At 37.3% G+C, this 27305-nt stretch overlaps 1 protein-coding gene across 2 annotated transcripts in view; it reads left to right on the plus strand.

Moving 5' to 3' along the window:
- Positions 1-27305, plus strand: part of CAMKMT (calmodulin-lysine N-methyltransferase) — a 226530-nt gene that overhangs the window by 328 nt on the left and 198897 nt on the right. Inside the window, exons 1-3 of one of the 2 annotated variants that reach the window (XM_075042847.1) lie at positions 35-369; positions 6176-6342; positions 16424-16488. In XM_075042847.1, the coding sequence (XP_074898948.1) occupies positions 271-369; positions 6176-6342; positions 16424-16488 (331 nt within the window). In that variant the 5' untranslated portion in view covers positions 35-270. Of the gene's footprint in view, positions 1-34; positions 370-6175; positions 6343-16423; positions 16489-27305 lie in introns of those variants that run through there. The other variant, XM_075042848.1, reaches the window with a different exon arrangement.

A 27305-nucleotide genomic window follows, 5' to 3' on the forward strand; every position in this document is an offset into this window, starting at 1 on the left:
CCGCAGAGGCCGCAGGCAACCCGTTTTGAGGCGCACTCCCGCCCCTCCGGTGCGCCTCAGGAGCCGGGCGTAGCGCAGCGGGAGCCTCTCTCCTCAGCGCTGCCCTTAATAAAGATGGCCATCTACTTCCTCTCCCTCAAGCCCTAGCCCGGCCGGTCCCGGCAGCCGCTGGAGGCTCGGCGGCAAGTCCTCGCCGGCCAGGCCGGGGGGGGGTGTGGGGGTGGTCTCCGCGCTCCCGCCGCTTCAGCCCCAGGCGCTCCCCGCCACCGCATGGCCGAGGCTGCCGGCTCTCCGCGCCGCCCGGGCGCGGGCAGGTGCCAGGCGAAGGGTGCGGAAACGGCGAGAGCCCGCTGGCGGCTGCTCGGGCAGGTAGGGGGAGCCCGCGGGCGGGAGGGGATGGCGGGGCGGGCCGGCGGTGCAGCTTGAGGGGCGCACGTCGCTGCTGACCGCCGGTCCTGTCCTCTGGCGCGGCGGCGCCTTGGGCCGGAGCGGTTCGTGTTCCCTCCCGCCCCTCCGCGTTGGCCTACCGCGGCCCCGGGGGCGGCGGGCGGTCGCGGGCCCGCGTGGCCGATAGCTCGCAGCGCCTGAGGGTCCCTGCGCTGCCCTGGGCGGGGGTGCCGGCGCTGGAGGCGTGTGGAAAGCCGAGCTGCGGAGAGCTGCCCGCACCCCCGAGAGGATAGCGAGGAATAAGTATGCTGGGGCTTGCAAAGGGGTTTGCAGTCCTTCTCCTGGAAAAAACAGTAATAATAAGAATACATACATATATTTATAAAAATATGTACAGCTGTATATATACACACACGCACATGCATATATACACACAGACGGCTCTTGGAGGTGCGCCTTCAATAGATCCCCAAAGCAGTCTGTGGTCTTTTAAGCAGCGTTAACAGGAGGAGGGCCAGCATCCCCTTGGCACCCTGCAGCTGAGAGCACTAGCTTGGGATTTTCAGGCTGTGGTTCTGTCAGTGCTGCTGGAGTTGGTTATTGTAGCTGCTTTCCAATTCCTGACGTTTGACACCCTCCACACTGCCTTTCATGGGGAGCCGGAGTGAGACGTCTTTACCTGCAGCTGCTGGCGAGCTGTGGGGCCGTGCCTGGAGGGGGTGAGGCGGCAGAAGCAGCAAGCGGTTACACCTGGGCTGCGGGTGAACAGCAGCTTGTCAGCTCCAGCCTTCCGTAGTTTTTTGGACCCTTTACGAGCAGTGCAAGGTTGGAAAGGATTCCTCTGCAGATGAGCATATGCATGAAGGCTTAAAAGCTTGGATCAGTTTCAGTAGTTGTTATTGTTATTGGATGTGACATTTACAGCCCTAAAATAAATGTTTAGTTTTCTGCAAATGGATGCCTGGAGCTGCCCATTGCGAGCTCTCCCCGGGAAGGCAGAGTGGTGGCAGTGGGTCCAGTGGCGGCATCTGGGCTGAACAGGGCACCTGGCTGCAGTCGGATAACAGAGTGGGAGGCATGGGGAGGTTAATAGTGACCTTTTCCTTGTGTGTGTTTTTGGTTTGCAAATTCCCCAGTCCTGTTCAACAGGACAAACTTCTGTTTTATTATACACTAAAGCAGGAAATACTAAAGTTACTGGTAGGAATATCAGGTTTGTCTTTGTAGGTTTCTGTTCTAGCAGACATCTAAGCTGCACTCTGCAGCTACACTAACATTTCTTTTCAACATACTGCCTTTGGCATATCCCTGTCTCTTAAAATCATAAGGAATTTTTCATAACAATTGAATGGGGGTGCAGGGGGTGCGTGCAGGTATTTGGGGAGAAGGCTTCTGTTTCTTCCTCAAACTACAGGTAATCTGTGACCTTTTCCTCTGCAGATTCCCTGGGTTTTTCCATGTTCTTTAACTTTTCTGTTGATTTTTATATGGTACAATGAGCGAGGATCAATTTAATCTTACTGGTACATCTGAAGTAAAAATCAGTTCTGCACTCTTTACTACAGTGATGCTTGGATCTATCTATGGATTGGGAGAGGCATCAACCTTCCTTTATATCCATCTTTAAAGGAGCTCTGTCAAAGTGTTTCTTACAGTGGTTTTAAAAATGCTTTTCATACTGCTTATAATAACGCCTTACATGAAATCAGTTCTGTGGTGTGTTTATATATTGAATTAGCTTTCATTCAATGCATACACAAATTTATTTGCTATAGTTAGGATGCTTGAGTGTGTGCTCGCTGATTTAATTAAGAAAAAAGCCCTTTTATCAGGTATCCTATGAAGCTAGCATAAAGAACCAGGGGTTTGCATAATTACCTATGTGTTCTTTATCAATAAAATGTTTTATGTATGTACTGAGTTTGAAGTTTGTCAGTATTTTTAAACTTGGCTTGTCAGAATCAAGGAAAATATTTTTTTGCTTAAAAAAAGAAATGCTAAAGGAACTTACATATGTACTGTGCGTTTATAAGGGACTGGAGTAAATTTTCTAAGGCTGTGTTTTGAGCTCTACCAGTCTATGCAACTGATGGCGTTACCCAGTCTGTAGTCTTTAGTAGGGAAGTTAGAGGTATAGGCCTAAACTAAGTTGCTTCCTATACGTACTCTTGCTCCCTATAGAAAGTTCAATGAAAACTTATATTTATCCTGCCTGTTACCTTCCTCTTGCTCTTCTTCTCACAGAAGCCTTACTCACCTGCTAATGTACTTTAGCTTCCAGAACTGAAAAATAATTGCTAAATTGAGGACAGGGCAGTGGCTTCCCCCCCCCCCCCCCCAAACAGAAGAACTTCTAAAGCAATTTTTCTTCTCTTCCTGCTCCTCTGTCTGTGAAGGGTGCCTGTGCTCCAGATATTTTTTCATGCTTTTGTTATTCTTGAGTTTGTAAATTGTTTACAGTTGAATAAAACAATTTGGTAAATAAACTATTTGTTAAATAAATAATGCACAGTCCTACTGATGATATTTAGAGATGGTATAGTTATAGTTCATGCAGTAGCTGATTATGTAGAAACTTTCTTGTGTGTACAAAATACCGTGTTCCGGTCAGTGCCATAGAAGGCAGCAGAGGTTTGTAGACTGTTAGCTGTTACTGAATTTGGCTTTTAGTGCAACTAAGCCATACACAATGAGATACACAAAGAAATACAGAGAATTTCAGGTGACTGCCTTTCTCCATATGGTTGGTTTTGTTTGTTTGTTTTAAGAGAGGTCAAACATCTTCAAGTTTTATAGGGAGTCCTAAATATGGTCCTAATATCGTCATTAAATACTGAGGGCCCTGCAATTGAGATCTGTGGTAATGTTTTACTAGAATCTTTCTAAAACAGGAGACAGTTTGTTGATACTTTTTTTTTAAAATATCTTGTATGTTAATGAGGAAAGAATTGCCTTAGAATTCTATATTGCTATGTGAAGTTAGAGAGGAAAGAAAATGCAAGTTTGAGAGAGGGAAATCTGCAAGGTAAAAGTGTGAACTTGCATTGTTTGGGTTTTTTTTTGTTGTTGTTCTTGTTTTTTTTTCTTTTAAGGAACCTAATTTTGAAAGACAATCTTTCATTACAGGACCTAAAATATTATTAATTTAGGTAATATTTGTATGTATGACCTATGTACAAGCTCAACACTTGTGTACACCTGTAAAGATCTTGTGCAGAAGACAGGCCATTAAGTAACTAAAGAAGATCTTAAAGAGAGTGAAACAAGGCTTCTGGAATTTTTTTTTAAATAAAAATATGCAGAGGAACTTAGCTGAAAGTTACTGAGGGAGGAGGGGAAGAGGCCACCGGCCCCAACCAAAGAATGGTGGTGTCGGGTGATTCCATCCCCACCATAGTTCTTTCTCTTTGCCATTACTAAAACCAAGAATTGTGTCTATTCTGCTGGGAAGCCTTTAGCTTGCTTTGATATTGGCTACTGGTTTTACAGGTCCCTGGGACGTGTTCGTTTATTATGGCAGTGTGCAGGAAGTTAGGGAGTTTCACCTTCATTGGAAGGGTATCATGAAAATAGAGAAGACTATCTTTCAATGTCTTTAAAACATTATTATGAGTTTAAATATATTTGTCACCTTTTGTTTTTTGTCAGTGGATTATCTTACAGCAGCAGCAGCATATCTTTGTAGCTTGTAACAATTGTGATGCTTTTAGGAACTGACTTGAGGAAAAAAAATGTTTTGATCCTTATGTAATAATAGCTAGATATAAATAATGTAACGTATTCTTCCTTTGTGCTCTCTTTTCTCAGTTATATTTAGGTTTTTGAAAGATTTGACCTGCTGTTGTAATTTTCAGATCTTAGACCTCTTGATTTTAGTTGGGGCTGTGGGAGAAACGTTTTTCTGAGTACTCAAATGCTTATGAGATTTTCTGCTAACCCAGAGAATGCATTTTACAGAGCGTCTAGAAGATGTCTCTTTAGAACAAAAAACTGAAACCAGAAAAGTGTTGTCACTGTTCGATTTTTTTTTTTTTTTTACTGTTAGTAATGGCATGCCTTTGCTTTAAAAAAAGGCCCAAAACAATATGCTTTTCTGAAAATTAGATCTTGGTGGTTTTATTTAGTTGAAAATTTGCTCCGTTTTGTTTCCAGACTTGCTGCTATTATATGAAGGTCTTAATTCTGCTAGTCTTTTAATTTGGTTCTCCTGTTTTGCTGTTTTTGCAATTTCCTTCATGTGTGTATTTTTTTCCGTGTGTTACAGAAGTAGAAGAAGTAGGGTGGACAGCACACAGCCATTTTTGCTACTTTGATGAAGATGCCTGTGCCTTTCATATACTGAGACCTGCCAATGAAAATAGATCCAAAAGCAATAAGCCCAATGCATCAGACCTGCTATTAGAAACTAACAGCATAGCAAATACAATTGCTCTGCTCACATATGTAGTATTTTCAAGTATCCTGCAAAATAATAGGTCATGGCACCAAATTGTAAGGCTGTTGAATGTGAGTGCATTTCCAGTTAAAGCACGGTTGGCAAAGGTTGGGTGCAGCAGAAAAATCACTGACCCTTTATTTTGTTGTACACATCCCGTATGCAAAGCTTCCATTTCAAGTTTCATGATTCTGGAGAGCTACTGCTCATTTGACTTCAGATTTATCTCTGGTTGGCAAAAAACTAAATTGTGGTGCTCTTCTACTCAATAGAGCTATTCCTTGTAGCCCTATTTATAGTGATGAGTTTGTTTTCTGCTGTTTTTTTTCAGCAGTGTGGACTGCTAATGCATCTTCATTTTAAAAATGCAATGGCAATTATTTATGTATTCTATCCAATGTTAGGAGAAAGAAGTTAAAACCAGGACATTTCTCCATCTTCCATCGCTGACCTAAAGAAGAAGACTTTTTGTCTGGGAGGGAAATGCTAGTTGTCTTCTGTGCAATGATACAGCTCAAACGGGCTGGATGCCGGGTTTTCCTGTACAGAGGAGTTGATACCTCAGTCCTCGAAGACAGTTGAATGCAGCAGACTATGCAGGACAGAGAGCCCATGTTTTCATTTTCCTGAACAAGTGTTTTAATCATTTAGCTATTACACAAAATGCATATGGCCACATTCTGCTTCTGCCACTGCCTTGAATCCTTCAGTCTCTTAGTGCTGAACTTGGTGCTGTTGTGTATTCTGGGGATCATGTAAAAGTTGGCTAATGCATCAGTCCCCTTATGGGGTCCTGGTAGGGGAATATGCAGTTGTGACATCTGAAAGTATGGGTCCTGGGATGGGTAGCAATTTGGCAGCAGTTCTGCAAATGTGCAGTAGTAAACTTCCAAGCTAGAAAACGGTCTACCTGGCAAATACATATTGCTCAGGTTTTTTTAATCTATAGGGACAGTGAGTGGCACAGAAAGTTTCACAGTAGTAATGGGAGGGTAGGGAAGAACCCAGTCTGCCTCTCTAATTCCGGTATGGGTTCGTTGGAGGGGGAGTTAAAAAAGCAACTTTGTACTTACGAACTTGTGTGCTTTTGAACAGAGTATATTTGCTTTACAGTTATTGAGATATAATATATATATTGAGACATAATAAATTCATAATTCATTCTCTTGATGCCTCCCATCAGTACCACTGTTATTTTTCTCAGGCTTGACATACTTGGACTAGTTATTCATAGCTATTACCTAATAGCATAGCTGTTATGGTTAATGCCAGACTTGCCTTTTCAGTTAAATAACCCTGTGTTTGTTCTTAAAAGTTTTATTCTTAATGTTTAATTTGTTCTTCATTTCAAAGGTTCTGAAGAATAAGCACTTGAAAGATGTGCACCTCCAACAAGTGTCTGTAAGAAGGTTTGCATCGTTCAATCTGTTTTCAGTAGAAGACCAGAATACAGAAGAGGAAACTGGGACCTGGGTTCAGTATAAAAGCATCTTTTATCCTGAGTATAGTGTGTCCTTAAGGTAACCATCATTTAAGTACTTCCTAAGATCTTCTACAGGCCTCAAATATAAAACTCATTAATTATTATTCCAGTGTTTTGTATAACTAGGCATAGTTTACACATAAATTGTTAGATGTTATTTTTAGTTGTTTGTTACAGTAAGCAGCTTGTTTGGTGTTTTTTTTCGGTACACCTCAGTTAAGTGCTAGAGCTTGAACGAAAATGCTGATGATTGTACCTATAACAGAATGCAAATATGGGCATTTATGTTACTAATAGCTTTCTGTTTTGACATTCTTCAGATATAAATAGGATGTAAGAAAACTGAACACATTTACTTGTAATCTTAAAAATGTTAATGACATGATGTTATTCATAAAGTTCTAAAAGCTTTCTGGCAGTGATCTGAATTTTATTCAATTTTCTTCTTAATAGTTCTTGTAAAACTCAGTGATCATTTGGAAGCCAATTTGCAAAACAAAAGAACAAAAAATTTCCTTTTCCTGCAGAAATGATTTATACCTATTGAAGAAATCTGTTTTATATTAGAGCAGGTAAAACAAATTAAGATATTTGTATTAAAAAAACAACCAACAAAACAACCCAAAACACACAAAACAAACAAACAAAAAAATCAAAACCCCCTCCAAAAACTTTCTGAAGGAGTGTGAATTCTCAGTAGCTTTAGCAAAACAGAAAAGTTTATAGCTCCCATTCATTACTGTGCAGGGTGGGTTTTTTTCCCTTTTCTCCTGCTTTGGTCTCCCTTTTACTTGTTCAGTTTTGTGCATATCTATAACTTGGTTTTGCCTCAACAGGTATCATTGCAACAGTAACTTAAGCATTCCTGAATCGATACTTGTTTTGCAGCCCCTAATTAGCCCTGCTGAGGGTGTAGGGTTCTGCATTCTGTCCACAGAAAAGGATATTCTGGAGACCCTCAGTCATTGAAATTGTAAAGTGCATTTTTATTTAATGGGGACCTTTAAATTAAATTCACTCTTAGAAACTAAGATCGAACACAAACAAGTAACCATCATTAACTGTGACATTTCTGCAAGGTTATAAAACAAAACAAAACAACAACAACAAAAAACCAAACCAAACCAAAAAAACCCCCAACTCCACAACACTACATGCAGGCTGCCTTCAATTTGCAGCTGGGTGAAAAGTCAAGTATTAAATTGTTTAGAGCTTTATAAAGCCTTAATTTTCTGTTTTCCAAGCTTATACTTATTGATGCTAAAAGGCTTCAGAAGAAAACTTTTCCATTTGAAAATACTGCCTATTTGTAATAGGAGTAGGTACAGTGTTTTTTCTATATGGACTTTTCCAGTGAACCGCTGGGGAATGCTACAGATTCATCTAGATGCTCACAGTCTACCTAATCTATTCGTGCAGTGTCTCTATTCCCTGGTTGTAGGTTGTCATGGTTTAACCCCAGCCAGTAAGTATCACCACGCACCCACTCACTCACTTGCACCCCACCCACTGGGATGGGGAGAAAAAAAATTGGATGGGAATTTGAAGAATTGGAAGGGAAAAGGTAAAACTCATGGGTTGAGATAAGAACAGTTTAATAGAACAGAAAGGAAGAAACTAATAATGATAATAACAACAATAATAAAATTACAATAATAATAATAGGATTGGAGTATACAGAACAAGTGATGCACAATGCAATTGCTCACCACTCGCTGACCAATGCCCAGTTAGTTCCCGAGCAGCAATCCCCCCCAGGCCAACTCCCCCCAGGTTACGTACTGGACTTGACATCACATGGTATGGAATATCCCTTTGGCCAATTTGGGTCAGCTGTCCTGGCTGTGTCCCCTCCCAACATCTTGTGCCCCTCCAGCCTTCTTGCTGGCTGGGCAGGAGAAGCTGAAAAATCCTTGACTTAGTCTAAACACTACTTAGCAACAACTGAAAACATCAGTGTGTTATCAACATTCTTCTCATACTGAATCCAAGACATAACACTGTAGTAGCTACTAGAATGAAAATTAACTCTATCCCAGCTGAAACCAGAACATAGGTCTTCAGAGGCACACTGGTAATAGAAAATGTAAGGCATTTAGGTAGAATTTAGGCTGAGCAAGACTGCAGTCTTTTATGCTGCAGTCCTGAACTTCTTCATTCAGTCTCCTTAGTTCACTACCATGGTTTGCAACACTCAGTGTCACTTACTTGGTTTGCTAGTTACAGGAGTTTTAAGGTAGGAGGTGAGCTAAGGTTCACCTGTGCCAGCATTACAAAAGCCAAGGGAATGTCAGACTGATCTTGCTCTGACATTTGACATTTGTTCACTTCTGTTTCCATCACTTCCCATGTCATCATTTTATTTAGTATTTTTTATTTGGCTAATAGTAGTTTCATTAATAGGACACAGCTCAAACTGTAGACTGCGAACAAGCATGTTTTTTTATGCATGATTTTATTACTGGTGATCATTATATAGTATTCTAAGTATGGAGATTTTGTTTTTACCTTTTATGTTCCTCTGACCTTAGCCAATGGAAAAGTACAGTTTCTGTGCTGGAGCACGTTTACATTGGGTTTCAAAAACTGTATATTGAGGAGAATAGGGAGATTGTCTCCTGGTGGGTTTATTTTTATTTTTCCCCATATTTTGTTCCTTTCTAGAAGATACTTAGTGATCTATAAATAATGATCAGAACTTACTTACTCCTACAGTTCTGTGTTAAAATGTTTTCTCTCTATATTGAAGCAGTGGCAATAGATAGCATATACTTATTATTTCAGAATATTGCAGGATGGTGAAGAAAGGAAGGAGAAAATATTGTGTATTTTGCCAGGCACAAAGTATAAATACCTGCAACAAAATCTGCTTTACCATAAGTCTATATTAAATAAAGTTTTTCTCTGTTTTTGCTGAAGCAGTAATTTAAGAGGTTAAATGTAACAGTTTAACATGCATAACAGAGCAACAGTTCTTGCAGAAACTTGCATATTTAGAAGATAAGAAATCTTGGAGTTAGCGGTCCTGGATCTTTGAGAACTGATCATGTCTTGGAAACTTAAGGATCCTCTGTGTGTCTGACAGTCTTCCCTTCATTTTTCTCTTCCCATTGGCAAAATACTAATTATCATAATTTTCATCAATAGAAGCAATTTTAACAAGATAACAAGAACATATTATTAGCATATTATTAGCCATAACAAGAACATCAGTCAGGTAAACTCAGAACAGTGTGCTTGAGCAGGAAAGCCTTTTCATATATCTTTTTGTCAGGAAAAAAATGTTGCTTATGGCCCCTCTAAAATCTTGACAAAAGTGCTTTTGAATTTTTATCTGCATATGTTTTCCTTATGCATTAACATCTTTTTGGGAAAGCTCATTGCATATGTTAGATGTTAAAAGGGTTGTCAGCTAATATCTTGACAAGACTAAATACTTAAGAAAGTTCATAAGGTTGTTAGTGGCTTTTGGCAAAGAGTATAAAGGTCAAGCTATATCAGTTCAAGGGCTATCAAAACTGATCAAATTGTATATTCAGATATGCTATGACCTAGCTGTAATTACTGCTCTAGAGGGACTTAGGGAACCAGTTTGTTAGGCAAATAGAAGCTTCAGTAGGAACTACCAGGCATGTGCATGCTTTTCTGAACTTCTCAATGCAGCTTAGTTTAGTAAGCTGCTATTTTTTGAACCAAATTCAGGTTGGATGCATATTCGGAAAGAGGAGCTTATGCCATGTTTTTCTGTCACTAGTTTATTTTAGAATAATTCTTAATAAATCTTCCAAAGCAGGAAGCCAGAAGCAATATAAGGCAATTTTTGCTTTAGAAATTGAAGCTGGATTTACGTGCCATTTTGACTACATCCTTGAGGCGACATCACATTTTAAAAATCCCCATGACTCTACCGGTTAAACAGTGGTCTCTAGCGTGCTTAATGGAATGTAGATTCACAATACATGGTGGAAGGTGGTCTCTTGAAGTCTGTGTAGGTACTCAGGTGCTTCACAGTAGCTCTGGGGTATGAAAAGGAGTGTCTGATTAGTGTGACTTTCGTTTTCAGTGAAAGGGGTGTCAAGATGAAATTTCTTGTGTTACAGTACAGAATCTCATTTGATTAGTCTAGTCTCATTTGTATTTGTACCGTATTTGCTGCTCCTACACACTACATCCTTGTCTTGATGACACGAAATTGCTCTCTAGTGTTGCTTGCAATTAATGTTAGTTAAAAAATAAATTCCCAAAACAACAGGAAGGCAGCCTGGGAATTGGGCTGAATGTTTATGGAAGTCTAACATGGAGAATGTAGACATACTCAGTCCAAGCTGGAATCTTGCTGCAGTTTTCACATTCAGATTTGGATACAGTAAATTGAGTAACATTGTCTGCAGGTGAAAAATACAAACCTCATTTTGAGTGAAATTTCTTGCAAGCTTGAGGTGGAAAAAGATATCTTTCATTACAGAAATCATCTGACCTTCTGGGTCTTCTCTCCATTAAAAATATGTTTCTATTCATAAAACTTACATGTTTATTTGTTAGCTTTATTCAAGTTCTTTTTAACTTTGGGGGTATTTCACTTTGCTGTTAAAAATTATGCATGTGCTAAATACTTGTTTTCTTGGTGATAGGAAGATACAGAGTAAGTATAGACATTTTAAAATGTTTATTTAATACTGCATTTCTAAATCCTTCTATTCCTAGTCAGGAATATGCTTTTAAATTTAAATTTTGTATGAATAATTCTAGCAATGAAGTGATTATAGATCACGAAGATGCAGTGTCTCACTGTGGAGATGGTGTCTGTCTTGTAGACAGGAAAATTATTCTTTTATCAGAGTTAAAAAAGGAACAATCAATATCTTCACATTTTCTATTTCAGGATATGGATTTACTTTAAAATTGTAGGCTCATTTTAGGCAATTAGAGAAGAAATAAGTTATTTCTGTGGTAAAATATTTTCCATTGATCAGTCATTTGTTGTTTCAAATACTAAAACGCAGAACTGAAAAGAACAATGTTAGCAGCTCATAGGAAGGGTTAAATCTTTGTAAAGAGTGTTAAGTGTTCTTTGCAAAGTGTCATGCCTTTATTCTGAATATGAATGAACCTTTAGATAAAAATATGAAAGAAATTACTAGATTATTCTAGACCTTTGGTTTAGAAATGAGAGGCATGTTTTTTGTCTGTGGCAAGTGTTAGAAGATGGTTTAGGAGTGAATTCCATTGGCTATTCCTATAGGGTATTTCTGCTAATAACACTTTGAAGTTTTAATGAATTTTTATTTTAGGGATAGACATAAAAAAATGAAGGGAAGCAGATTTCAAGGAATATTGCCTACTCCTTATGGACAATTTGTGCAGGTATGATAAACTTGCTTTCTTCCATTTATTGGGTGCTGAGAGATAATGTGTGGATTTAGCAGCATGAGGGCTTGGCCACAGAAGGAGGAAATTGAGGAAAGAGATAAGAAGTGTTTTGGTAACACACTACTTTCATACATTGATGAAACTAAGACTGTTCCATCATATTGCCCAATACATGTGTATTTGTAAAAAGAATTTGTAGTCAAAGAAGCCATCGTTTTGGTTTCTTACCATATTAAGCTGAGATCTTGAACTGGAGTGAAAGAGGAGTTATCTTGTTTTGCTATACTCTGTCCCAGAAGAAACATTTGATCAGATAACAAAGTTTGCAGGTAACTCTGAGATTCTTACTGGGCTGCAGTGGCAATTGATGGTGATGCTGAGCAAGCCTTTTTGTAAAGTACCCTTAGCAGTAACTGTTTTACCCTTATCCTGTCGTTCATTTTCCACGAAAATTGTAGTTTTATTTTGTATCCAGGTGAATAATATCTGGTCATGTGGTGGTTTTTTTGGTTTTTTTTTTGAGTATTATATGGAAATGTAGCTTAGTTTTTGTAGTTTTTTTAAGTTTACTATATTTGTTTAGTTATTTGTATTATTTTTCCTCATTCAGTTGAAGAATAACATAAAAGAAGAGAAGGAACATAGTTTTGTTTCATTACGGTTGATGAAAAGCATACATTAATAGGGAGCTACTGAAGGATTATTTTTATTCTGTCTACAGCTATTTATAAATACATGTAAAAGTCTGCCACTTGTGTGGTTGAATTTAAGAGGAAGGAACATTAATGTATTTTAAAGAGATCTCTCTCTTTCTCTGACTTTCTTTATACATCCAAAGTAGATTTATTCATAGTCCAGAGTAAGGAATTTTGCTTTGCTTCATATCAGGAGAAACATGAGTTAAATTAGTTTATCATTTATAGATTTGTCTTCTATAACTCAATGCCTCAGCTATAGAAATTATGAATATTGTACCTTGAAGACTTATTATAAGAACGTTGTAGATCAGATTAACCATGCTGACCTGAAATTCACTTTCTCCATGATGCCTACCTATACTTGTTTGAAGTACTTTGTTGACTGCAGGAATCACAACTTTGAACTTCTTTGAAGTGCTTTGAACTGTACAATGTTCATGACATATTCCAAAGCACTAAATAGTAAAGTTCTCCTGTATTTTGAGATGCCTGTGGAAACCTACGGGAATTTTGGGGTTGGGATTTAACCACAAGGTTCTGTGATTCCTTTCCTTGACTTCCATAATTCAGTACACAAGACAAACTCTTTATGGGCAGTTCGTAAGATGTACTGTGGAAAGCTGTGATTATGACAGGCATTCATAGAAACAGGATGAGGCATGTATTGGCAGTTTTCTCTGGGCTCCGTAACGGAGGAGCAGCTGATGGGATGGGACAGTGAAACAGCAGCTGTTACAGAACTGCTGGGGAGGTACATGCAGAGCAGTGGATCCAAAACTAGAAGCTGTGGGTTTTAGGTGCAGGACTGAGTAGCATGATATTTATGGCAGATTTGGGGTTAGAGAATACATGTATTTACAGGTGCATGTAACTTTTAGTCTGCAAGTCAGGTCTGTGATGGAAAAGAGTTCGGGAGTAGTTGGTGCAGAGTTTGTCTACAGGCTCTACAAACAGAGTCCTCCAAATGGAGAAAGATGTGGCTATTGCTGTTCGTAAGTGTGTCTCCTTGAGCTCTCCCTTTCACAAGTAGATCAGCTGTTGGCACATTGCTTTCCTCAGTCCTAAAACTTGTCTGCAATAGAAGTTATGCTCAATTCTTCACTGTTTGGGTTCCCTAACTGTCAAGTGATTACCAGTGGAATGGAAGCGCCTCTTTTTTTTAGCCTGGTGTAGGGAGAAAAAGCTTTATCAGCAGGAATAGGTATTTCCCTATCATGCTAATTGACTTCTGAAGATTTTGATGTTACTAATGTGGAGTAGTCTTAAAACAGTCCATAATGGTAATATAGTTAAGACCTGAGATGTGATTTTTGGAGTGAATGAGAGTGGCTTTGCTATCCAGATCACCATTCAGATAATGATTACTCCTCGCATTCTAGGAGATTGAGGTTGCTCCCTGCTTTTGTTCAGTAAAGGTTTCATAAACTGATCAGAATAAAGGAAGCAGCTCTTAAACTTAAGCCCTGTCCTGTTTCACAATGAGTGTGGAGTGGGCATCTGGAAGACTGAGGAGGAGGAGGTCCCTCATAACAAAGCTGGATGCTTCTCATCATTAAATTACGGCTCACTTATGTGCTTGTCATGAACAATATTTGTGAAAGCAAGAAAGATTGCTGAGACAGAGTTAGAGACTTTGCATGTTGCAGGCAGACGGGAAAGGGGGTGTGTGCAAAATGCCTCTGCTGGCCAAGAGAGCAAACACTGGGGTGTGCTGTGTTTGTGTTTGGACACCACAAGCTTTTGGCCACTGAATAATAAATGTAAGAATATGTTTGAAATTTGTGTGTGTTGATTTTAATTATGGAAAGAATGTTTTATAATCAGAGGAAGAACTGATCCTTAATGAAAACTGAGTGTACCAAAAATAATGTAGATGAAGAACATTCATTGTGTTAAATAAAACATCACCAAAATTTCAGAACAACTTTAAAAACAATAGCTGTGTGGCATGCATCTGTTGTGGCATCTTAGCTTATTCTTCAGGCTGACGTACTCAGAGCTGTCCACTTCTCATCTCAAATTCTAAACCATTATTTTGGAAACAGGCTGAAATCTGGTTTAGTGATAATTTTAAGGCTAGTGCTATAGTTGTATCATTTCTCTTTTTTGCCTTTGTCTACCTTTTGACCCTGAAGCATATAAATTTTATTCTTTTCTACACTAGGACACTCCACTTCCTTCTGTTTTTCTTTCTTCATAGAATTCTGAACTACAGATACTGGATTGCTAAGTTGTTCGTCCTCACCTTTGTTTGCTTCACTTGGGATTTGCATGATAAATCTTCTTTATATGTGGACTGTGTACGTAAAGAAATGGGGGGGGGGGAACCAAACCAAAACGTGTTATCCTGGGACTAATCTACATGCCAAGAAAGATCAAAATATTTCTTTACTTTCTCAGCATCTCCCTCTCCCCTGCCCCCATCTGACATGCATTTAAAGATGAGACATTCACAGCTGTCTGAGAGACCCTAAGTGTTTCAGACATACGCACAGTTATGGAGTTCGTAGGATGCTAAGGAGTCAGCAGGGGACAGTTTAAAGGGCAGTTCTGTGGTTGGCAGAACTACTGATCCTGTCCGCTTTCTTGTCAATTCTCTTGAATTAACTCTGTTGCATTGGTTGTCCGATCTGATTGAAAACAAACTTGCCAAAAAAAAGAAGAAAAAGTGCATTATAAGTCCACATGATCCTTCAGAATTCTTGTAGGCTTCTACTGCAGCTAAAGAATTTATTTTTGGTTTGTTTTTATGTAGCTGGGAGAAGAGCTCTAATGTTAAGTCGTATCTTTTGTAACATCTTTCATATATTTTGTTGTCCCTGTTTATGAACACATTTCAGTTTAACTTGATTTCCATTTGATTTTAATTTTTTTCAAGAATTGGTCTACTTGTTCTTTGGTGCTTCTCAAAATTTAACATGTAAATGTTTATTTAATGCATATGCTTATCAGAAGCTATAAATAGCTTTTTTGCACTATAAATATACAATTTGCAAAGAGGTTGATTTTTTTTTTTTTTCATTCTTAAAACAATTTTCCTTCATGAAAGAAAAGCTGAGGGAATAAGAACTAATTTTGTAGGTGCTAGAATTGTTGGATTTCTTCCATTTTTTCAGTGTTTCAAATTAGTATGTTCCTGAACAGTCTTAGGAGCTATATTTGAAACATTATTAGAAGACTGTATTTTTGTATTTTACTGCCTTGCTGAATTCTTTTTAGATTTTTTTAATGCATTTGTGAAACAGCTATGTGATCTGATTGTTGTAAAGTGTAAGGTTTTTTTGTTTTGTTCATTTTGGGCCTAGATTGGCTTGGGTTAGTTAAAAGAAATTTAGTTGATTTTGTGTGTGTGTGTGAATTCAGCTAGCCTGACATCTGTAACGTTTAGAAGAAGCTTCTTAGACAAATTTTTATTCAAATTTGCTGCATGTTCTTTCTGCTGCTGTCAGTGTTTTGGTCACTGTGTTCTAAAATTTGCACTTTGTATGTGAAATTCAGTTAATTAATTTATTATCCCCAGTTTTGAATGTTTATTTCACTTGGGTTATGCAAATATAAAACAAAAGAAAATGCAATTCACTGAACACACTAATCAGTTTCATTGTTCACATTAATCAAATGAAGTGTTCTTGATTTTGTGGGAGAAAATATGGATGTGTGTACAGCTGCTGTTCAAAAATAGTCTTTTGTTTTTCCTCTTCAAAGAAATTGCTTTACCAAAATTCTTCCTTTCCTATGGAAAAGTTGTTTAGGTGTGACTTCCACAACTAAACAAAAATTGATGCTTTTTGGAAATGTCTTCATTTTGATAAAGTCTTAGTGTCTGAGATACATGTTCATGGATTTCAGTGATGGAACTTCAAAGACCAGCAATTGTCCCCTTTTTTTCCCCCTGGTGGCTACAGTAGTACCTGTTTACTACTTCTCTGTGAAAGGGGTTTGTGAGAAATGAACGCATACGGTGAACCTCTTCTCTGAAGAGGCAAGATGGTTGGGTTTTTTTTTGATTGTTCATATGTTGGTAAAGTTGCTATGTATGTTTTCTTCCAGATTTCACAACGGACTCTTAAATGTTAAAGATGTTCTTACAAGTTTTGACAACACAGGGAATGTCTGTAAGTCATTGTTTATTTAAATACAGTACTATGCTGATAGAAGTCTAATTGTATCAATATAATATATTTCTGTATGAGCCCTCAATAACCATTTCATTTAGCTGAGAAACATTATTACTGTGGTCAGAGATACAGATCTACTGACCATAGTGTTTTATGTGTTACACTGTTTTATGTAGCAGAGTTGTTTGTGTGGATGCATGCTTAAGTCATCCCTGTGCAGGTTATTTGTGCGAGAAAAATTCTCTATGGCTATTAAATATAAAGACATCACTTATGGCTTAGGAAGTGCTCGATGTTAGGAGAATTAATGGGGCAGTAGGATGCTATGTTTGTCCTGATCTTTCACTCTTGTCTAAGCATCGGTTACTGGCTGCATTAACCTAAGACAAGATGAGCCGTAAGTGGACCTTCAATGTCTGACCCAGTATGGCTCTGCTTCAGTATACTTATTAATAAAATTATCTATGCTATTAATGGACATGAATTATAAAATTGTGGTAGATCATGGAAAAGAAGGTGAGCAAAAATATTTAAATATTTTTGATGTGATGAGTAATTACTGTTATATAATTAACATATACAGATATACTTATAATTCTTTTTTGATTATTCTGCCTTATTTTTCAGGTTGATTGGTTTGTTTTCAAACAAGCAAACTGATAGAATAAAGTTGGGGGGGTATCTGTAAGTTTGCCAGATATTCAAGAAATGTGCACGTATCTCCTCCTCCTCCTCAAAGAAATGATACAAAAACTGTTCTGATATATACGTGTTTCTTCTCAAAACTCCAGTCTTAGTACTCCAAAGCAATGTTTCAATAAACATTGGCTTTTCATTAGCAAAAAGGTCAATTTATTTAATAAATTTTTGCCTTCAAAAGGAAAAAATAATCATAAACTATGTGCTCTCCTTTTTAAAATTTGCCAGCTTTCACTCAGTTCTTGAACATTGAAGGTACTTGTGTGGTCCTGCCACAAAATACTTCAGGATATATTCTTTAACAGTTGCCAAAGAGAAATTTGTTCTCTGGTTTCTGAATGAAAATTATATCTAAGGGATATATGAATATCCAAATTAATAATACTAAGGCTGAGAAAGAAAATTCACATTTATAATTGTGGTTGACATCAGCTATAGATCTAGGCATCATGAGCTGGATGATAAAAACATTTAGATTTCAGACATTCGTGATCTGGAAGAAAATGCTTTGAATAAATTATGGGAGGCATTTAGAGAGATTTGATGTTGTAGATTCTCAGAATAGGAATCTAGAGGGACTTTTATAACAAGTTACTTTATTCTCATAAACTGTTCTCAATGAGGGAAAAAATTAGGAAATTAATCCAAACTGGGGTTTTGGATCCAGAAAAAATACTGTTATATTAGTTCATTAGATGATAACAACTCAGGTATTTATTTTGAACAGCAGAGAAAATTTCTTTTTGTGTGTGTGTGTGTCTAAAAGTGTTTCACTTAGCAGATCAAAACAGTGTACCTTACTCTGTTAAACATGGTAATGTTATTTCTTAATCTTTGTTCTTTGTGAGTACTTAGATTGTGATCAATCTACACAAATTTCCTTGTTAACACAAATAATTTACTGAAGTTTTCATATGCTTTCCTATTGATAGATGTGCTGTCAGCTCTTCTGTTCACTTTTTCCAGTATTTCAGCTACTTTCTTATTGATTGCAGATGGTAGAACAAGACTTATGCTCTAATAGGCACACCACCAGTGCTAACACAGAAGTAATATGACATTTGTAGTTCTTGTTGCTGTTTCTCTGTATATACAAAGATTCACATTTTTTCCTTTTGGATTCAGTATTGCTTTGAGGGTTCATGCTGTGCTATTATATACAGTGTTTGCTAAGTCATTTCCAGATTCACTGCTTCCGCATTTTTAAATGTCTGTGTCTGTAAGTGTCTGTATTGATATACATATTACTGGTCTATGCCTATTTTACTAAGCACTCTAGATTACACTTTGTTAGGGTAACTGTAAATAGTTATCTTCTGGCAGCATGCAGTACTGGCTTGGAGTGTAATAATCATGCTTTTTTGCTACCACCTGTATGGAGTAAATGTCCCCAGTGTCCAAGCCAGGGTAACTATACGTGTCTGTCACACCATCATAGTAAAGTTCCCCCAGCCATGTGTTTACTGAGCTGCTCTATTTGGATTGTACCTGACTGAAATTTGTGTGCACTCCCATTATCCCTTGATTTGAATTGACTCTTTCTTTGACCTTTTTCTGTGTATTTCTTGGCTCTCTTTGCGTTAACCTACAGTGGAAAAGGAAGGTAGTAATCTTGCCTCTTTCTACCCCCAAAGGTAACTACAGTTGTAGTATTTCTAAAATTAGGTCGACTGTTTTTTACAATTGCTGTGGTGTTCTTTAAGAACTTCATATTATAAAACGATAGTCTACCCTAAAAATAACCCCAAACACTTCTAAAATGGACTTTAGCAGTATTAGATTATTTCTTCTAATACCGAATACTAATGGAGCTAGCCAGTATTGAACATATTATCAGTCCCATCTACAGTAGCATGCTTTGTGAGGGGACCCATTGAATAATTATAGACTTTAATATTCCTTTAGGACATACTGCATAGTCAGAATTTATTTACTGGGCATTAAACTTCCCTCAAATTATTTGGACCAAGTTATCAGAAAACAGTTAAATATTTTAGTGTTCTGGGTGTTTTGGCTGCCATACTGAGTATTTATCAGGAAGATTAATGTTTTGCTAGAGATTATTAGATTATGAAGTGATTGTGTATTAAACAGATCAGATTTTGTAAAAACTGAAACATGTTGCATATTACATTTGAAACATTTGTTTCAAATAACATGGTTTGTGTGGTTTTGGGGGGAGTTCTTTTGTTTCTTCTAGTAATGTTCCTAAGTACCTTGTGTTAAAACAAGCTCTTTCAGGGACCTTTTCTATTGCCTTTTTCTTTCACTTTTTGGTCTTTCTGCTTATGGTCTTTAACAGGCACATCACCATACGCCATCAAAAGAAGAGTGGTAGAGCAGACTCTAGTTAATACTACTTTCTCTGTGCTACCAGTAGATACCAACTCAGTACAAGATGTACCACTAGCTGGCAGCATTATATAAAATATCAATAAGCAGCTTTTGAGAAATACTCATGGCTGCTTCCAAAAGTGCTGCTTTATACCAGAAAGTCTTCAGGACAAAAGTGGAGCCAACTGCAGTAGCTGTAAATGGCATATTGCAGAGTCCCAAGTGTTAACTCTGGAAATTGCCTCTGCACAATGTTTTGTTCAAACTTGGTACCTACACTTGTATTCTGTCTTTTTCAAAAAGATTTCTGAAGATACATTTTCACTGTACGATGGCTACTGTAAATGAAAATTCACACTACAAATTACAATTGGTTTTCACTTTCCAAAAAAAATGTGAATTTTTTTCTCTCCTGTTCATCCTTTGTAAGAGAGCAGTTTCCGTATGAAAACTCTAAATTAATTCTCCACACAGACAGGATGCAATGCTAAATGCACTTCATTCAGCTTTAATTCTATGCATAAACAGGAGGCAGGGAAAAGAGGAATGGAATGAAGGAAAGGATCAGTTTGTTATTTTAGACAACTGTATGCCATCTGTTAAAAAGATGGTACATCCTGAGACCGTCTCTAGTCCTAAAATAATCCATTAAAGGAGCTGATGGATCTCAGGCAGAAAGTTCAATGGTGGCATTGTGGGATAGCATCAGCTGGCTCTAGGAGCCACATGCTATGCTCATCCTTGCAGAAGAAAAATCTCCTCTGCAACAGACTGTCCAAAAAGCAAGGAAAATTCTGCAAGAATGAGCTTTTGAGAGTATTGCCTTCCCCTGTCTTTCCTAGTGGGAGAAAGCAGTTATGACTGAAATGCTTGTATAATTATGTCCCTGCAGTAATCATTTCAAATTATGTATACATTTAAATAAAGCAAAATGGTCAAGGGCCAAAATATAAACCTCTTTACTAATTGCCACCAGTCTAAGCAAGCTACAGTGTCTATAAAGGAGAATTTTGAGCAGTGAAATTCAGCATGTTTGGGGATTTTCATCTAGTCTCTGCTGGATGTTAACACAGAAACAACCAGATTGCTCAAGTAATATAAAGTCGGAGATATACTGTATGTAATAGCAAAACATTTTCTTGTAAACTGCACATAGCATTAGTTAATAATGTAATATTTTTCAAGAAACAACATGTTCAATACATATTAATTTTATTTTCTGCTTTGTTGAGTGTACAATTACATGTTTTGGAACTAAAAAAGCAGCAGAGGGTGCTACAGTTACAGAGCTACCCAGGCACGTACTCCAAAGCTGTTGCTCCTGTAGGCAAGTAGATCCTGCAAAGACTGAAGCTTTCATTTGGGGTACAAGTAAATAGGATAGCTTTAAATTCTGTTGCCTCTGTTTATATAGGAAAACAGGTAATCTATGTGAAATCCAGAAAAAGTAGAATTCCATATTCATTTCTATTCTTGAATTTTTTTTAAAAAAATTGAAATGTTGCAGAGTTTCCTGAAAACATAGTGTCTGGATATAACTACTGTTACAAAACACCTAGTCACCATCTTTAGAACTGTTTGTGCTAATTTTACATTTAGAAATTCCAGTCTCTGCAGCAAGTTTTAGATTAGAAAAATTTGGCTTTTTGTTTTCAATGGGTGTTGTCCCTGCCCCCCCCCCCCCAAAAAAAAGAGCTAGCTAAATTGGAGAATATTTTTGCTCCTTTGTATAATATTTTCATGAAAATAACAAGAGAGAAGGATTGTTCTTAAATTTCAAGTCCACATTGGGGTTTTTTTGGAAATGCATATTGAGGGGAAAAAAAGAAATAAATTAATTTTCTCCCTTTAGTTTTTACTTTGTTTTTCCAGATTCTATTAATTTTAAAATTATGTTTATTTAAAAATGTAATTGTGTAGCTTCTTTTTATTTACTTAAAGTAGATTTTTAATTTTTATTTTTTTTTAAACAAAGAACTTTTCCTTCTTTCTTCCTTCCTCTCAAATAGCTAGAACGAGAGGGGTTTCTTCTTTCCTGGTTTGTAGTGTATGAGGATGTGTTCAGAGAGCTACTTGTTTCTTCAGAGCTCTCACTGCATGACTCAAAGGTATCTGAGCTCCTCTATGGAGCGGTCATGGCAGCTACTGATTTATCATGCCTGGAAAGATAGATGCCATCAAGCTACCTGGAGAAAAGCGTAGGATGGCATCCTTTATGGCAGCAGAGGTGCTCCTGTATTTCATGTAACATTACCTAGAATCAACAAGGGAGCAGATTGCATTCTTCAGGTGCTGGTGTAGAAGTGTACTGTCCCCCCCCCTTTTTTTTTTAGAGGAAACATCTTGTTTTCTGTGGTGAAAAGCATACCAACTTGAATATGCTTTCTGCCTCTCCATGCCTCAGGAGGTATTCTCACCTGAAGAAACTGCCAGTCATTGTCTTCTGAGCCTTCTCTCATTCCACTGGTGTGGCAGTTTGAAATTGTTTACCATGTCAGAACCTCACACTCTCTTGAAAAAGTCTTCAACGAAAAATAAATTGACTGGAAGAGTGTTTGGATAGCAACGATACATGTTGTTTTGAATGAAATATTGTATTTATGATACCTACAATTTACTATTCACTATGCAGCTTCCTTTTAAATAAAACATTTCATGATCAGGGTTAAGAAAAACCAGTTGTTTCTTCCCTCGCCTCCCCCATCCAATTCACTTCACTGATTCAGTTTACAGCATCATCCCAAGCAGTCACATTGACATAACCGGCATAACGCTTATGGAATGGAGCAGAAAATAAGTATATGGGGAGAAGCAGGTACCTTTTAAATTACTGTTGCCACCAGAATTGTTTTTATGAAACTGTTCTTTGATGGAACATCAGTGATTTGTCTGTTCTAAGTACTGTCCTGCAATCTTCTGCTTTTCCCCACTTTACTAAAGTTTTCTGTTTATGAGGAGCCTATATGTGAAAAGAATAATCATAACTGTCATCAGGCATCTGTTTCCTCTAAAGTATTTTTTTTTCTACTGCATATTCCAACATAACCTGACTGTGCCTGTACTTTTAAACATGGCACCAGCTCAGAGAAGGTGAAAAAGCCCAGCTGAGCTCTTGGCTGAGTACCCTCTTTCTTCCTTGGTCAGTTTGAGGTTTTTGTAGTAATTGGTTCACCTGCTCAGGATATTCCAATGAGAACTTTTTGGTAAAAACATGAATCTATTTGAGCAACTGCAGTTGTTTTCTATATTGCTGAACAATGATTTGTACCTTGGCACCTTGATTTTTGCATCAGATCTGTTGTCTTAATCTTTATAAAAATTGTTGTCATAAATATGTTTCTAAGTGTACTACTCGTGCTTCTCTGACTTTATGCACTGGTGTTGACCTTCTATAATCTGAAGCATTTTTGAAAGTATTCCATGTATTCTAAATGAATTATCATGAGAAGTTGGATCTTTTGATTTAAATTAATTAAAAGAATTTGAAGACAGGATATAACTTCTTAAATTAGTTTGGTAGAAGGAGAAGTGTATGAATTATTTTAATTAATTTCAGGCATTTTACATTTGATAACTTCTCTTGATCACCTTTTAAATTGAGATGGGGTAGGATAACAATGGTAAGCATCCCTTTAAGATGCGCTGTGTTACTAATTAAGCGTAGTCTTTTAATGCATTGTAGAGTTTTATCTTAAAATATTTCAAATTTGAGCATAATTGAAATAGATAGTTTCAGATTAGTTTCATTTAGCTTGATGTGCAGTACATTGTTCCAGTTTGGGTGGAACTTTCACGTTTCTTTGTAATCGTTCTTTTTGTTTTCACCGTTCCTTTTACTTGCTATGTTCTAGCCATGCTTTCAGTGCTGCTTTTCACAAAAGTACAGGCATGAGGTGCAAAACATGCTGAAGAAATGCCATGCTTGGAGTACGTCCTTGGGTAGCTACCCTTTGTTCAAATAGCATACAAAGTTGCTGATGGGATCTGACTTACATGTCAGATGGAGCGTTTATCTGTATGGTAATATAGTCTCATTAGTGGCTGCAGTGTGGAGGTAGCAAGGACAGTGCCTGTTCTTCTTTTTCTCCATACAAATGTAATGGAAATTTTATGTGTAACTTGCACCTAGTTTTGGTTTTGTTTCAGGTCTTTTTAGAGAACTTTTTAAAGGTTGCACTGTATTTCATTTAAAAAAATCATGTTCAAATGGATGAACTCATGTCTTCTTTTGAAAATATTGGGGTGAAATGTTTCCACTTAATTCATCATCAGTTCACAGAATTGAATTCAAGCAAAACTATTTGAGTAAAATATTTCTGGAAATGTGAATTTGAAGCCTTTGGTGAATAATATATCCATTTGCAATTTTTTGTCTGATGATAGTTCTGACTGAAAAGTGTGATGAAAACTCGTCTACATAGCAGTGACCAGATGGAAATCCACTGTAGAACTATTATTCATGTACTTAGCTTGACAAATTAAATACTCTTATTGAGTCTCAGTACAGTTAAAATTCTATGGTTTTTAATAATTTTTCAAAATATTTTCAATAAAGTGGAAAGAAATGGATAAGGCATTATTCCAGAAATATAAAGAACTAATTTTTGGTAAACATGGTGGATTAAAAGAGCCCCTAATACAAGTGGCTTGGTAAATGGAAAATGCATAAGGAATATGTGTACAACTGCACGTTTGTACTAATTACTGAAGGCCCAGCCTTGTGTTTTTTCTTTAAGACTGCAACCCACCTGCAAAAGACTTAAGTGACTAGCCCATAAAACAAAGATTCAGGGGACACTGCTTCTAGCAATGGTGATTTCGCATCTACTCTCCTTACTGGTAGAAAATATCTCCTGATATCTAATGGTAGTCTTTTTCACTAGAGCTTAAACTTACTATTGTTTTGCTCATAGGAAAACATGAGATTTTCTTTTTTTAATAGCTTTTAAGGTATTTTAAGTCATCACATGGCCTTGCCTGTATCTTCTTTTCCTTATGTTGAATAAGCCAAATTCTATCATTTTTTCTTAAGCTACATTTTTTGCTAGACTCTGACTTTTCTTTAGAGTCTGTACATTTGGTTTGTATCTTTCTTGAGTGTTTGTCAAAACTGGGCATAATAGTCCAGTTGAGACCTTCATAATGCTAAGTAAACCAGATGATTTTGTATTTTACAGCCTGTAATCCCAATATTGTATTTTCCTCTCTTACAACAGCATGACTTTGACTCATGTTGAGCTTTTGACCTACCACAAGATTCTGGTCCTCTTCAAAAGGGATCAGTTACAGCTCCTGATTGTGTATTTATGTAGCAGATTATTCTTACCCAAGTGCAATACCTGGTACTTTTACCTGTTGAACTTTTTCCTCTGTTTCCAGGCTTCTCCCAATTAATTGCTTTTGTCCTTTGAAGCCTGTCTTTCACCATACTGGACTTCCTAAGTTGATATATTGCTAATTTAATAAGCATATTCCCTCCATCATGTAGATGATCAATGCAAACACTGAACAGAGCACAGTCTGGTGTAGGCATTTATGGAAACTCCACTTGATAAAATCACCTGCTTTTACAGCAAACAATTGAGAATTATTCTCTGGAGTCAGTTTTCTTGATCAGCTCTGCACCTATCTTAACCAAATTTTACTTAGACTGTGTTTCTCGTGAAATTGTCAAAGGACTTTCTAAAGTTTTGATATAAGACATCTACTGCTTCTGCCCTATACACAAGCCTTTTATCTTGTTCCTCTGGTGAATGGCTTTTTAATTAAAATCTGTAATTTATTTTTTGTTGTTATACTTTATCATGGAATATGCAACAAAAGAATGAAAAATTTGAATGTTTCGAGTTTTTAATTATGTGAAGATGAGGGAGACAATTAATTGAATGAAACATTATACTCAATTATAGAATGCATTATTGTCTTCTGCACTGAAAGTCACCTGATGATTTTCCATCTTATGATTTCATTTGCTTCCTGAAAGCCATTGTTTTCACCATTTGTACTACAGATGTATCCTATCTAAGCTTCTATGCATGGTTTTGTCTTGTAGTTCTTTGGTGTCCTGAAGGAGAACTCCAGCTACACTGAGATGTGTATTGGTTTTGTGAAATGTTTGGTAGTCTAACAAAAATCAGAATAGAATTAGGATTGTAAGAGCTTCTACCCTAATACCCTCTACCTCCCATCTCCCGACATTCCATAAATGTGATGGAATGTAAAATAATGCAAGATGGGGGGATTTTGTGTTTTTTTTTTTTTTTGTTTGGGGCTTTTTTGGTAATTTGGGAGTGCTCAAATGTGTTTGTGCCTCTTGCACCTGAGAAATGGAATTCTGCAGGTCATGTTCGGGACTGAAAAGAAAGTAATTTGAGCCTGTTATACCTTTTAACACCAACTCTTTGTCTATTGATATTTATTGTTGAACTGTGACCCATGCTTTGTGAATTAAATTTCCTTTCTTTCTATCTATGCTAGTGCTGGCTGAATGTGCATTTCACTATCTAGATTTTTTTTTTTTCCAGTTTAATTTTTAGGTTTCCCTTTATATTTGGGCCAATTCCAATATTTTAAGGCACTGTTTTGTTGTCTTGTTTAAGTGTGTGTTTTATATCAGCTCAGAAGAGGGCAAGTATCACACTATACTCCCAAAAGCACTTTTTTAGTATTACCTAATCTATACAGTATCACATCTGTGAAATAAATATTAGATCCATTTTACAGGTAGGAAGTCTCATAAGCTTCTAGATTTGTTACAGAGCTGTTCATGGGGTAGAAATGGGCGTCAGAACCAAGGCAACTTACAGTGGTGGTATGCTGAGGGCCACTAGCAGACCTGACTTCTAACCTTTCCCACATGTAGGTTTATTGTAGGCTCTTTGTTAAATTGTGTGGTACTACATTTTCAGGAGTGGCTGCTCATGGGTTATCTAAAGTGAAGGACTTAAAGCTGTGTTGGAAAAGAGAATTGGGCATTGCTGAACTGGACTTTAGATGCCGTGACAAAAAAATTCAGTCCTCCTTCAGGTAAGGAAGCATTTCTACATACACAGTGGCATGGGCTGGAATTCACCACAGGTGGCACTCCAAGATTTGTGCATCATTAACTCTCCCTCTCTTTGGAGTTGCGGTTCTTAACCTGATGCATTCACAGCCTTAAATCCTTTCCTTTATTTAGATGCTTCAGTCGTGTCCATCAAGAAGTATGGAAGGAATAACTTTTTTTTTTTAACCTCCCATGTGGCAGTTGCAGATTTTATGTGGAATTTATTAGGTTTCAGGCATAAGCCTAATGGTTATAACGCTCACCAGGTGGTTTCATGAAAGTAGTGGAGGCCAGCACACCTGAATTAGCAAAGGGAATGGGCTCAGAGCTTTTATGTGCTCACTTACTGGAGCTCCTTTTGGACAGTAAGACAAGAAACAATGTTACTAAATGTATTGGGTAATCCCTTATGACAGTATGTCAGGAAAAAAAACCATTGCAATCTGCCAGTAGATATGAATTTAGAATGTGAAAACAGCAGCTTTATACATGCCTCACTGTAAGCACATACCTAGTTCCATGAAGTTTACCTGTCCACACAGCTAAAACACTGTACACTCTTAAGCCATTTTACGAATCAACACCCTAATATAAATTCTGTCAGGCTAAAAATATATGCCTTCTTAATAAAACATAATATGGCCAAGCAGCTTGTATACAGTGTCCTTATGTTTGCTGTATATTGGTTCTCATTTTGAAATTGTGGCAATTTCAGGCAATTTCTGGATATATTTAT

This window comes from Buteo buteo, chromosome 12, assembly GCF_964188355.1.
Source record: "Buteo buteo chromosome 12, bButBut1.hap1.1, whole genome shotgun sequence".
Taxonomy (NCBI): domain Eukaryota; kingdom Metazoa; phylum Chordata; class Aves; order Accipitriformes; family Accipitridae; genus Buteo; species Buteo buteo.